The 14,447-nt window shown below is 34.6% G+C and overlaps 2 protein-coding genes across 2 annotated transcripts; one reads left to right on the plus strand and one right to left on the minus strand.

The window, feature by feature from the left end:
- Nucleotides 1-5: 5 nt before the first annotated feature.
- LOC133297824 (histone-lysine N-methyltransferase ATX3-like) lies at nucleotides 6-5,826 on the plus strand (the record flags this gene model as incomplete). Its single annotated transcript, XM_061497033.1, is given in 20 exon segments — nucleotides 6-53; nucleotides 158-229; nucleotides 340-474; nucleotides 511-533; nucleotides 1,002-1,137; nucleotides 1,415-1,487; nucleotides 1,639-1,738; nucleotides 1,815-1,908; nucleotides 1,910-1,940; nucleotides 2,338-2,483; nucleotides 2,962-3,066; nucleotides 3,268-3,332; nucleotides 3,419-3,632; nucleotides 3,839-3,922; nucleotides 4,058-4,105; nucleotides 4,229-4,318; nucleotides 4,426-4,512; nucleotides 5,138-5,212; nucleotides 5,355-5,455; nucleotides 5,612-5,826. Coding segments are annotated over 20 exon segments (1,818 nt in total), but the record flags the coding sequence as incomplete, so codon positions are not given.
- Nucleotides 5,827-6,340: 514 nt separating this feature from the next.
- Nucleotides 6,341-8,614, minus strand: LOC133297814 (uncharacterized). Its single transcript, XM_061497022.1, has 3 exons — nucleotides 7,842-8,614; nucleotides 7,100-7,661; nucleotides 6,341-6,743 (listed from the first exon to the last, which is right to left on the minus strand). The coding sequence occupies exons 1-3, from the start codon at nucleotides 8,489-8,491 to the stop codon at nucleotides 6,597-6,599; spliced, it is 1,359 nt and encodes a 452-aa protein (XP_061353006.1). The 5' UTR covers nucleotides 8,492-8,614; the 3' UTR covers nucleotides 6,341-6,596.
- Between the last annotated feature and the right edge of the window lie 5,833 nt (nucleotides 8,615-14,447).

Here is a 14,447-nt window from a genome sequence, read left to right on the forward strand (position 1 = left end):
AATATTGTGGCATTTGCAAAAAGATTTGGCACCATTCAGATGGTGGGGATTGGGTGAGATTGTCTGCCTTCTCAATTAGGTTTTTGCTTGATTTAATTTATTTTTATTTCATTGAAGAATCATAATTTTGAGATCTTGTGGGTCTGAACTCTCTGAGTCAGGTATGTGTGATGGTTGTAATGTTTGGGTGCATGCTGAGTGTGACAAAATTTCCAGCAAACTTTTCAAGGTGTCGTATCATGATTAACATGGTGCTACATATCTCTCTTTTCTATTATCTTGTTTGATTTCCCTAGTTCAAAAAAATACGTAAGATGACTGACTGGTTTCTGGATGCAGGATCTGGAAAAAACAGACTACTATTGCCCAGATTGCAAGGGAAAATTCAATTGCAAATTATCAGCATCACAAACATACAAGTCAAAAATCAAGTATGCATCTGTAATTATTTTCTATTGCTTCCTTTTCCTAGGGGCATTACGCATTTTGACTTTATTCTTTGAATATGAGACTTATATTCCAAAGCTTCATTTGTAAGCCTTCAACATTTCTTTCATATTATGGGTTTGATAACCTGATTTAAATAATTTAACTTCCCGTCCGTGGTGCAGAGAAGTTTTTGGTATTGCTCTCTTTCTAAAATACATATTTTTGGAGATTCTTTCTATCCATCTCTCCATCGTTGTCATCCTTCCTCCCATGTTCTTAGGAGTTTTCTCTGAAGGTTACTGTGTGTGTACATTTTTTTTCCTCACAACTAATGCATATACATATATATTATTTTTGATTTTGTTATTAATTGGTACATTGGGTGGATTCAATATTATGTTGAAAGAAAGAAACTACCCTGAATCTAGATTTTATATTTGTTAAAGAATCTGGCTAGGTTCACAAGCAAAACAATTTTTTATCTGAACCAATTAAAGAACTTTAGGTGATTACGTATTATGTCATTCTAGACTAATTTCATGCAGCTTATTTTTTATTAAATTTTCTTGCAGAGTTATGTGCAAGTGTGGCTCGTGTGGTTCAAGGAAGCAGACCCCGATTGAATGGGAAGGGCATGCAGGTTGCAGAGCCAAAAAATGGAAATATAGTGTGAAAGTGGAAAGCACAATGCAACCGCTGATAAAATGGGTTTGTATCAACTCTTGCTATATTAGAGGCATAACGAATCTTTTTGGTTGATTAGGTGTTGGTCCGTTTTGTATTAATAGTCATGAAGAATGATTACTCTCACCTGGATTACTTTAATGCTGTCTACATCACTTTTATTTCTAAACATTTCTGAATTTTAAGTATGGAGATTTAGACAGTGTAACGTGTGTCGGCGTGTGTGTATCGTACCTTTCTTTTTCTATATTAGGTTTTGCTTCTTTCTCATATTTTGAACTAACAATATAAATTTCTCCAGATCACGAAGCACAAATCTCAACCTGGTATTCCTCTACGGTTAGATCAGCAAAAGGTGCTCTCCTTTTTGCAAGGTAAATGTCTATTCCTTGTGAACTTTCACATAATTAAGCCTTCATTTCTTTTACATGATCAGGTTTTATGGCACATTGCAGTCACACGTTTTGTCTTGAATATATCTTTGAAAGGGAGAAACTTATTTTACTTTTACCTTATTTTGCGCAGAGAAGTATGAGCCTGTTTATGCAAGATGGACAACAGAAAGATGTGCCATTTGCAGATGGGTTGAAGACTGGGAAGATAACAAAATAATTATCTGTAACAGGTGTTTTCATCATTTTCGTGATCTTTACCCGCAGGGGATTAAATGTCAAACATTATGTGACCTGTTGATTGTGCAGGTGCCAAATTGCAGTTCACCAAGAATGCTATGGGGCAAAGAATGTTCAGTTTACTTCCTGGGTTTGCAGAGTCTGTGAAACTCCTGATGTTGAGAGGGAGGGAGTGTTGCCTCTGTCCAGTAAAAGGCATGTCATCTACATTTAGTTTTTTCTGCAGTCTGATCGTTTTTGCTTTGTCATATGCTGTTTCTTTATGAAAGTAGTAAGTAATGGATCTAGCACTCTAATTCTTCACTGAGAAATGAGCAAGTTTTTTCGTACATATCAAGATTGACTTGACTTTGTTGGATCATCAATCTCTACACCAATCCATACATGCAATCAATTTAGCCCATTTTCACATAGTTAAGGAGAATCCTCTTATAAGCTTCGTGCAAATATGCCTACAATTACGTCTGTAGTACTAGCACTGTGCACTTACCATTTGATTATGCCTTTTATTTTTCTCATAATTTTTCCGCCACGGTCAATTCTGTCGGCCAATGCTAATTTGCTATTACAATATTGGGGAAACGCTTTGCAGGTGGTGCTTTGAAGCCAACTGATGTCGAGATGTTGTGGGTTCATGTAACATGCGCTTGGTTTCGGCCTGAAGTTCTTTTCCAAAACCATGAGGCAATGGAACCCGCCACTGGAATCCTTAAGATTCCATCTAATTCCTTTTTGAAGGTAAAACATTGGGCTATAAGGTTTTCTTGAAATTTATTGTCAGGTGGTTTCAGCTACAATCCTACAATATTCTTTCAAGCAGTACCCTAAGAACTACTAAGTTATGTGCTTGTTTTGATAACCACGCAGAATGTATTCTTTTACCAAAAAAAGAGAAAAAAGAAATACAATCATATAATGTAATTCTTTATTTTGGTAATTTCATAACCTAACGTAATTTTATTACGCTATCCAATCAACTTATGCTCACAAAATCACTTATCCAAAATACTTTCTACTCAACATTAATAGTCTGAACATTTGCTGTATAATCTTACACCTTCAATTCAACTCAGAAATAGAAACCCTTCTCCCCATGATTTTATTCATTTTGGTGAGGTTGTTATTTATTCGTTTGCTCTCCTTTTACTCGTTGAGCTTGGGTGGGCTATGCTCTTACGTTCATTATTTAAATGTTTCCTGTCTATATTGACGGCAGACTTGCGTGATCTGTAAACAAAGCCATGGTTCCTGTACAAGTTGTTGCAAGTGTGCTACACATTTTCATGTGATGTGCGCATCAAGAATGGGATATAGCATGGAAGTAAGTTTGATGGTCTTATTAAATGTGAACAGGTCATTGATCTGAAACTGCTATTTTTTCTTCTTAATTGATTCCTTTTGGAGGGCAGGGGAGTCATTTAAGTTTCCATACTAAATAAATAAATTTCTATGGAAGTTAGCATTTAACTATAGGATGATTACCACGGCTGGGGAAATATGTTGATATAGTTTAAATTTACAGTTGCATTCCACGGAGAAGAAAGGAAATCATATAACAAAGAAGCTAATATATTGTGCAGTTCACAGGTTTGAGCTCTGATCACTTAATTATACTAATTTTATTTTTCATGTATTTTTTTTTAAAATGTTTTTATATGTTAATTCCATTTTAGGGTCCCAAACCCAGATTCAGGACTAGTTGTACATACCCCCCTTGGGGTTTTCTCTCCAAGAACTTCGCTTCCAAAAAACAAGGGGTGCTTCAGGGTATCAAGGCTGGTTTCATCAAAGAATATAGAACTCCTTGAGTCTTCAACCTTTGAAGGTTCTGAGGTTGAGCCACTGTCTGCTGCCAGATGTCGTCTGTACAGAAGGTCTCCCAATAAGGTGATTATTTAGAACATCTATTGTGGCCGTAACATTATATTTACTTCTGTAGTCTTTTGTTTCATATTCATACTCACTTCCAGTATTTCTGCTGCATCCAAAGCTAAGTACTATTATCCTCGTTTTGGTGTTAACGGGTTAGTTACTTACATTATCTATTTTGTTTAGTTTGGTCTCATTCAATACATTTTCTCCGATATTGGCAGAAGGATAATGTGCCAATAATTCACTTGCTTGGGGGACCAAACCTTCATTCTTTAAGTGCAATAGCTCAACTGAACAGCAATAAGGTAATCTTGTCTTGGTGTTGGACCTATTGCTTTTGAAATGGATAACTAGTCTTTTTGAGTCGTGGCTGTACCACATGAAGTTTTTTTTGTTTGGCAGAAAAAGATCTTCTAACTTGTAATATTGCTTTGTGATAGGATGATGAAGTATTTTCTTCTTTGAAGGAACATCTTCGCCATTTACAGGCTAGTTTATCTCTCCATTTGCTACAGTTAACATTTCATTTACATATCTTACTTTTTTTTTTAATTTAAAATATATCTCTTTTTTCCCCTTTTTTTTTAACATTTAATGTTTTAGGGTTTCAGAAGACGGAAAACCATAGAGTTTGCTTTGGAAAATCAGGTATTCATGGATGGGGCCTCTTTGCACGAAGAGAATTACAAGAAGGAGAAATGGTAACTTACTGTATTAATTTAATATGTTCGCTGAAGTGTAACATAAATTCTTACCCGCAGTTTCCTCTAAAAGACAATACATACATGCTTCTTATGCTTGTCTGCAGGTTGTTGAATATCGTGGTGAGAAGGTAAGGCGTAGTGTTGCTGATATGAGGGAAGCAAGGTACCGTTCAGAAGGCAAAGATTGTTATGTGAGTCTCTTGTTTAAGATTGTTTTCTATATCTGTATGTACTGTACTCCAAGCCACTTATTATGTGTTGCTTTTCACATTGTGTTTGGATCGTATAAGATGAGATCTAATGGATTAGAATGTCAAAAAATAAACAAAAAATAGTCTACCGAAAATCAACTCAGTTGTTGAACAATCTCATAATATTTGATAAGTTTTTAACTCACCCCAATCCTGTTCTTGTTTGTTTATTTTGAACTATATATTGCTAACAGCTCCTATTATTGATTCTTGCCTTGTTGATTGTTTTTTCTAAACCTACGTTTTGATCTGTACCCACTTACACAGCTAGCTAGTTTGAATTGTCGTCTAGGATTCATTTCGATCTTACGATTTTCGATCTTGCCATTCCCTTCCAACGATCTTGACTACCTTGGCATTGACCACCCCCAATTGAAAATATGTTTAGGATTCAATCCAAACTCATAAATATTGGCTGAAAAAATGCCAAAATGGTCAGTTAGCCTTCATTTGTACTCATAGTTCATGTGGTTTGACTGCCTCTTTTAGACGGGTTCATGTTTACTGTTAGCATTAGGATTCGATGAACTACTGATCTTAATACCGAATGAAACAAATTATGCAGCTATTCAAGATTAGCGAGGAAGTGGTAATTGATGCAACGGATAAGGGCAATATTGCACGTTTAATAAACCATTCTGTAAGTTATTTCTGATGAATCTTGTCTTTGGTTTTATACTGAAGCTAGTTGGTTTCCTTGTACTATAGTTCCCCAGCTGTTGAATCAGACTATGAATCTTGTATTGCTGAAAATATTTACGAATCAATCTGACATGTTGCAGTGCACGCCAAACTGCTTTGCAAGGATTATGTGTTTGGGTGATCAGGAGAGCCGGATTGTTCTTATTGCCAAGACCAATGTTTCTGTTGGTGTAGAACTAACGTGCGGTTTGTTTTGTTGTGCTTGTATATCTTATTATGTATGTGTGTGTGCTCGTAAGCAATCATGCATATTGGAATGTGTCATACTGCATATCTAAAGTATGAAGTTTTGATTAGTCTGAGAAATAACCTTTTTTTAATCTCAATGTTGCAACAGGTATGACTACTTGTTCGATCCAGACGAACGAGATGAACTCAAGGTTCCTTGCCTCTGTAAAGCCCCCAATTGTAGGGAATTTATGAACTAGGTTTCACATTGTTTCCGCCCGTGGAGCAATTGCAGTTACCAAACCTTTAATTTTTCTTTTCTTTTGAAAAATATTGTTTTCAATAAGTTCAATTAATTTGTATATCATTTTGTTATATAATGAAAGGAAGATGTATTTCTCCTTTAGAATATACATCTCCTTCCAGACTCACAAAAAAAAAATATAAATTTTTTTTTAATTTTTTTCTAAGTGACCCCACCATCATTTACTGTCAAATAAATCGCATTTCCCATAATAAAAAGGAAAATTTGCCAGCCATGAGCTGGTAGCATTTGTTGTAACATGCCACATGTTCCAGTATATTCTTCAATTTTATGACGCTTGACGCAATTTTAATTGAAGGGCCATGCCCAGTAGTTTCCCTACGTCATAGAAATCAAAGGTACAGTAAAGTACAAAACAGGATTTGATAATTTAATACTAATTAATCGACAGTCAAACTGGGAAAGAAATTCAGCTGCTTTCGTTTTATCGTCATATTGTATCATTATCTGGATGACTAACATGTAAAATGATTGTCAATTTTATTTATCAAAAAAAAGAAAAAAAAAGACTGTGAATTTACTATAACACGGACTGTAATAATAATAGGAAAAAAAAAGAACAATAATACTAACCACGCAGCCATTGATGATACCAAGTGAAAAGCTCATTATAATATAATACTCATTTACAATCTAAAAAGAAAATTGAAATTGTTCATAATGCATGAGACTTGGGTAATGATCCGCTTCCTTTGCTGTTGTTAATGGTATTATTACATCAAATACAGCCCGCAATCAGCAATAAAACGCAGAAAAAGCAAACATTAGTCTCTTCCCCAGGTCAAGATACAATTGACTGCTAAACAAAAACGTAGAAATAGTTACAAAATCATTTCTTGGCTAGCAGCTTCTTTGGAAGTTTATCCAGAGGAGTGGATTTTAAAAGAAAAAGCCTGGCAGCACGCTCCTGCAAAGTACCTCCACATTTTAACCCACGCGACTGCAGTTCGGATTTCAACTTTTCCAAGCCAAGAACCTGATAAGTAAGGTCAAAGAAATGGGAAATACATAAAAATCCAGAGGCTAATTAAATGGTTACTTGATTAGTGGATTTAGTTTATATGAAGTTACTTGTATTTTCACGTATGTCTAAGACTATAATATAAGTACACATAACATTAAATTCAATAAGTTTGAAAAAAAATTACTTCCAAACACCAAAATATCAGTAGTAGGACTTCTGAAAAATATAGGTCGCTTAAAAGTTACTGTTTATATCTATTTTGAAAGATTAGATTCATCAAATCAAAGTCAATACATAAATAAAGCAGCATATAAACACAGCATGGGGCAGTGCACGACAGAAGTATTGGATATGTTCTGAAAATATACCTCAAGTTCTGCAGCTGAATTAAAAACATCAAAATTCAGAGGCTCCTCAAATGCTGGAACACTAGTGCTTGGCGAGCTTTCTTCATGGACTGCTACTTTTTGCTCCAGACATCCATCAATTTCCATATCATTAGATTGGCTTGCACCAACCACAGTTTCAGAGCTCATAACATTTGAGGCTTGACTAACACTTCCATCAAACTTGTCAGATACAGCTTCGTTGCAATCCGTGAATCCAGAAACTAGAGACTCAGAACAAGGCATAGGAGCAGCCTCAATCATCTCACAATTTATCACAGGTTCAGCAGCAACACTCAGTATGGCCTGAATAGTTTCATTACCCTGAGGTTCAACAGTTTCTTTATCTTCTTCAGATCCACTTTCACACGATCCTGCACCAGAAGAGTCTCCATCCTGTTTCCTACCAGTTACTGAACCTGAACTGTCTTCGGCCTTATTTGAATCTGACTCATTCTGAGCACTCAATAAAATGGATTTCTCATTTTCCACCTCCTCATCGGAATCATCACTATCACTTCCAGTCAATTTTCTCTTCCCCATCCTAGAAAATCAAACCAGCATAAAATATCAACATCTATCAATACATAAAATCCTTTTAGTAGTGCATGTGTGGGAGAATGAAGTATAAACAATCCTCAACAAGCCAAAGTCTAGCCACTACTCAACAATCCATAAAATAACTTCATGTTCAACAAACAAGTAAATTTAGGTTATCACTTACCATATCTTCATCTTCTTGGCATCTTGGGGAGGGGAAGCTTCTGAAAGTTTCCGCTTACAATTGAGAGCCTCCTTGACGGACAAGGCAACCTCTGCAACGCAGCGTTCAGAATCCTCCCTATATTTAGCAACGTACTTGTGGGTCTCAGCATCATTCACACCCTTCTTACCCTTCTTTTTCATTTGCTTCTTCAGAAACTCCTCTGCCACTTTCTCCAACTTCCTCTCCTCTTCCCCAGCCTTCCACTCCTCCAACCTCTTCTCAGCGTTCACGTGTCTCAGCCTTCGCCCACTCATATCCCTGCAAGCATCGAAATTGTTCGTCTTCTTCTGCCCAGCCTTCGTCGCCGCCCCACGCAGAAGCGATCCGAACCCTCCCTTCCCTCCTTTCAGCCGCAGCAGTAGCCGCACCGACGGGAACATGTTCCCGCCTTCCGGCGAGCACCATATCGCCGATTTCTCGTCGTTCAGGTGCCGACACCCCGTCACCAGACGCTGGTGTTGCGTCGGGATTCCGGTGAGTTCGAATAGGCGATCCTTTATGGAATTCGCGTATGCGATCGGAGATGGGAATAATAGGGTTAGGGTTTTCCCGTCCAAGTGCTTCACGAACATGTTGTACATCTTGTTGTTGTCGTTGTTGTGCTCCATAGTAGAATCGGGGATTCGGAGAACAAAGGCTACAATATACGAGGATTTGGGGGAATTTTCGGAAATTAGGGTTTGGGAGAAATTGAGGTTCGAGAGAGAGACAGAGATGTATGATATAAAGATCTTAACACTTGGAGAATACGTAAGCAGAGTGCGTATAATTCAATAAATATATTTTAACCATAAATTATACTCTATTTTATTTAAATTTAATTAAGTATTCAATTAATATCGTTAAGTGAATTAAAAAATACTTATAATTGTTTATTTAATATTTTATATTAATATATTTTTAAGATTATTGTAGGTTTTATTTTTATTTTCAAAACAAAGTTGTCTTTTTAATTTAAAGATATGAAAAAGGTCATACGGATTAATATGTTTTATTTTTGTATTTATTTTTTCAATTTCTCATGTTTGTTTATTTTATTTAATTATTTAATAAATCATATCAGTGTTATTTTCTCGTTTTGTTTCTTTTGAGTCATTAACTAATTACTTTAAACAAATAATATTTTTAATAAGTATGACAAAAATATTCCATTAAATATACACATATAAGCATAGTTGTTAAAACCGGACCGACCCGGCCGGGTCGATCGAGAAATCGGTAAATCGGTCATATAACCGGTCCGGTAGAAGCAATGGACCGGTCATGCATCAGAACCGGTACGACCCGGTCCGACTCGGCCGATTTTTATAAAAAATCGGTGACCCGGTCGATTAACCAGTAACCTGGCCCGGTTCAAAAAAAAATTCCAAATTTTTGTTTGTAAAAAAATAAATAAAAATAGCCATATTTAAATACTTTTTTGCTTATTGACTTACATAAGTTATGTACCTACAACACTAATATTATCTCAATTATGTACTATGCATAAAATTTTGAATTAATTTATAGTTAGAGATGTCATTTTTTGAACCTAAAGCCCCGTATCACGATCATTATATTTTTGTTTGATTTTTTATTTGATAATAATATGTGATTATTATTTTTTGTATTAAAATATTTGAAATTTTTATCATTTTTTAGATATTTGAGTATGTTTATAATTTTTTAATATAAATTATAAAATTACATATAATTACCGGGTCATGCGGTTGAACCAGTGACTCACTTGTTGAACCAATGACCCAGAGACCCGGTACCTCGATCGGGTCAATAACCGGGCCGGTTTTAATAACATTGCATATAAGGATTCTCTACAACGAGGTGTGTGTATATACACACACACATATATACATATATATATATATATATATATATATCAAAAAAATGTTTATGCAGTTATTGCAAATAAACTATTGGTATTTATTCCCAAAACGACGTCGTTTTACTGTTGAAATATTAAAAAATTATAATTATAACAACTATTATAATTCTAAAATAACTTAAAATTACAAAAGACCTAGATTTTCGTTCCAAAATGACGTCGTTCTGGGCTCAATGCAGATAACTTATCTGCCTTAACGGCAGAAAAAATGAACCATATATATATATATGCTTTAATGTTTCTACACTAAATGTAGATAAGTTATCTACATTCGCTCCCAAAACAATGTCATTTTGGATTAAAAAATTATAATGAAAAAACTATTATAATTATCAAATAAATTACAATTATAAAAATACCTGGATTTTCGTCTCAAAACGACGTCGTTTTGGGGTCAATGTAGATAACTTATCTAAATTGACTGTAGAAAAGTGAACACGTATATATATATATATATATATATATATATATATATATATATATATATATATAGGCTTATCATTTCTCAAGCTGCCGGAGATAAAGTTATCTCCGGCTACTAAATCATAACCGTATAAAGATGGATCAATGGTGATAAAGGAAGAGAGGGAAAAGGGGAATCATAACCATTCAAAGGTGAATCAATACATATAAGAAAATAAATAATCAAAACGACGTAGTTTTGGGGTGGCTGAAGATAAATTTATCTCAAACAGTTTGAGAAATATTTTTCTCATATATATTTTGGGTTCGCTTTTTCTACAATCAATGTAGATAATGTATCTACATTGAGCCTAAAACGACGTCGTTTTGAGGCAGAAATGAATGTATTTTTGTAATTATAATTTATTTTAGGGTTATAATAGTCTTATTCTTTATAATTTTTTAATTTTTCAATCCAAAACGACGTTGTTTTGGGAGCGAATGTAGACAACTTATCTACATTCACTGTAGAAATATTAAAGCCATATCTTTTTTCTGCGGTCACTCTAAATAAGATCTTTTCCAAAATACAAAAAAGTGAGATCCACTCATTTTTTTTCAAAAAAGTCAAGATCTGTCACCATATCTGACTTTCTATGTGTTGCTGCAACTTTTTTTTTTTTTGCAACAACAACAGAGCTATATTTCCTATATATATATATATATATATATATATATATATATATATATATATATATATATATAGGAAAAGTATTTCTACAGCCACTTTAGATAAGGTTATCTACAACCACCATTTTTAACTATGTTCTCCCGGGAGAACATAGTTATAATATTAAAGTTACTTTTTTTTCTCTCTCCACGTCCGCAAACAGGTTCTGAAAAGTAACTGAGGAGAGAGAAAAAAAAGCGACTTTACTATTATAACTATGTTCTCCCGGGAGAACATAGTTAAAAATGGGGTTGTAGATAACCTTATCTAAAGTGACTGCAGAAATTTTTACCCCTATATATATATATAAATATAAGGGGAGATAATATTTATAAAATTTTTTATTTACAAACTCTTACAAACTACACTAGGAGAACATAGTGTAATTTGTAAAAAATTTCAAAAAAAATTTGTAAACGGATCGTTTCCCTATATATACATACATACAAGGATTCTTATACCATAGAGGAAATATTTGTCTTTATATTTACCTCGTTGTAGAGAATCCTTGTATGTGTATATATATATATATATATATATATATATATATATATATATGGAGAATAGATTTGTTATATAGAAATGTTTTGCTTGCACTAACAAAAAAGCATGTGCCGATGAGAGTTTCAAAAAATAAAATAAAAATAAAAAGTTGACCGCGATGGTTTTTGTGTGTGCAGGATGGAAGGAATTTGTCATGTAACAGGACCAGTACAATCCCTAATATATATATATATATAGGTTATTTTACTTATCTTTTTTTCTATATACTTTTGTCTACTACTCTCTCAAAAACTGTAGAATATCTAGATATTTGTCTAGGACATATCTAGATATCAATATCCGAATATTTTCCAACCTATATCCAGATATCTGGATATTTCGCGATAGAAGTGCAGAAATGTATTCTTTGCAAAGAAATCCAACAAGGGTCCATTTTTATGGAACACAGAGGTCCAAATACGTGTTTTTATGTGTGTTCATGCTAGTACACCACTGAGTTATCACTTTTACTCATTAAACATATTCAAGACTCAATGTTTTTCATTAAAACTCAAGAAACAAAGGTAGGAACATATACTCAAGCTTCCAAACAGCAAAAAGAAAGAGCTTTGAAGGTCTTGCTACAGTCTCAATCTTCCTGTCTAAGAGGGTGCACGAATTTAGGCTTCCAAGCTTTGTTCTTTCTCCTAAAAGATGACACCATGCCTTAGTGTGTAAATGTTCTATGTAGAAGAAATGAAGGGTTAAGTGTGTCTTGGTCATTTAAAACACTACTCACTTAATTATCTGGTATTAGTTCAAACACTTCTATTAATTATTTAACCTTCAGACTTTATATTATTGACCTAATATATTTTCTTGGAATATTCATAGTTTTATTTTTTATTTTCATTTTTCGATTCACTTCACCTGTACACATTTATACTGCGAAACACACCGTATTAGCACTTTTCTTCTGAAAATGAACTTAATATGAATTATTATAATTCCTTTATAATCATCCTATGTAAATTACGGAATTACTTCCCCAAATCATAATTAATTAATATTCTTAATTTAACAATGTGACTTCTTACATAGTCAGTATGTTGTCTGTCTGACTGAGTTAGACTAGTTGACGGGTTTGTTAGAAATAAAGTGGGGGTAGTGTTGAAGTTCCACAACGATTAAAAATATTTTAAGTGAGTACAACTTGAGTCTTAAGTTTTGGGTTGAGGTGTGTCGATCCAATTATTTGGTTTGTCGTTTGGCCAATTGCTGAAAGTATCTATTTCGAATAGTTTTGGGTTCCCTCATACGAGTGAGTATTGTCCTAGAACTACGAGTATTCCGCGATTCAGAAGAAGCATGAAGATTTGAGCTGCGGTTCAGTAATACAATATTGCACGTTTAATAAACCCCATTCGGTAAGTTATTTCTGATGAATCTTGTCTTTGGTTTTCCACTGAAGCTAGTTGGTTTCCTTGTACTTTAGTTTCCCTGTGACCCCAAAAAAACCTAAAGAAGAAAAGAATGTGAGATGATAAATTTATGAATATGAATATTGTATTACTGAAAAAATTTATGAATCAATCTGATCTGTTGCAGTGCACGCCAAATTGCTTTACTATAACAGGGACTGTAATAATAATAATAATAATAGGAAAAAAATAAGAATAATACTAACCCCGCAGCCATTAATTGATGATACCGACTGAAAAGCTCATATTAATTATGATATTAAACAGAAAATTGGAATTGTTCATAATGAATGCATCAGAGTTGGGTTGGGATATGATCGGCATCCTTTGCTGTTGGTAATGGTATTATTATTACATCAAATACAGCCCACAACCAGCAATAAAACGCAGAAAAGCAAACATTAACCTGTTCCCCAGACCCCAGGCCAAGATACAACAATTGACTGCTAAACAAAAACGTAGAAATAGTCATAAAATCATTTCTTTGATATGTTAAATATATTGTATTTTTCAATTTTTATTTTAGTTATTTTAGCTGATAATATTTAGTGCCAGATCATATCAGAGTTTGTTACAACAGCTTTGCATTTTGGCCTTGCACCACGTATATTCCTTTTTGTAGTTTTTGCTGCCATCAGGTGGTTATGACACCTTGCACTTTTCTGTTTCAGATCTTGTATATAAATCAGCACTGTTCATAGCTGATGATTAATAGAGTATGAATGAATTTTACCTTTTCTCAGATTCTCTGTATCAGTTGTATTATGGTATCAGATGAATTTTGATTTCATACATGGCTCGCGGCTCCACAACCAATTCTTCTTCTTCTAATACTTCACCTTCCCCCATGGATGATTCTTCGAGTCCTTACTTTCTCCATTCCGGTGATCATCCTGGCCTTGTTCTAGTCACCCACACCCTTACTGGTAGTAATTTCAATTCATGGAGCCGAGCTATGACCATTGCCCTCACCGCTAAAAATAAATTTTGTTTTGTTGATTCCTCCATTCTTCGCCCAAATTCTTCTGCTCTCCTCTTTTCCTCCTGGAATCGTTGCAATTCCATGGTTATCTCTTGGTTGCTTAACTCAGTTTCCAAAGAAATCGCAGACAGCCTTATGTATTTTTCCAATGCTTATGACTTATGGACTGACTTACGTACCCGTTTTCTGGAAGCAAATGGTCCACGTTTATTTCAACTGAAACTTCAAATTTCCTCTCTGAGTCAGGGTTCCATGGACATTAACAATTATTACACAAAATTGAAGATTCTTTGGGATGAACTCAATGACTATTCCCCAACAGCTGCCTGCACCTGTGGAGCGTTACGAACGTTGCTTGATTCAGTTCAACAGGACCAGACCATGAAGTTCTTGATGGGTCTCAATGACTCTTTTGCCTCCATCCGTGCTCAGATCTTGTTGATGACCCCTCTTCCATCGCTTTCACGGGTATTTTCTTTGGTCCTCCAAGAAGAACGCCAACGTCAGATTTCGTCTACGTTTTCTGCTGCTCCTGACACTCCGTTGATGGGCTCAGTGGCTGTTTCTTCTGGTTCTGTTTCCACATCATCACCACCAGCTTCCA

Source organism: Gastrolobium bilobum, unplaced genomic scaffold (assembly GCF_033153095.1).
Source record: "Gastrolobium bilobum isolate Gb01-03AN ecotype WA unplaced genomic scaffold, APGP_CSIRO_Gbil_v1 utg38240, whole genome shotgun sequence".
Taxonomy (NCBI): domain Eukaryota; kingdom Viridiplantae; phylum Streptophyta; class Magnoliopsida; order Fabales; family Fabaceae; genus Gastrolobium; species Gastrolobium bilobum.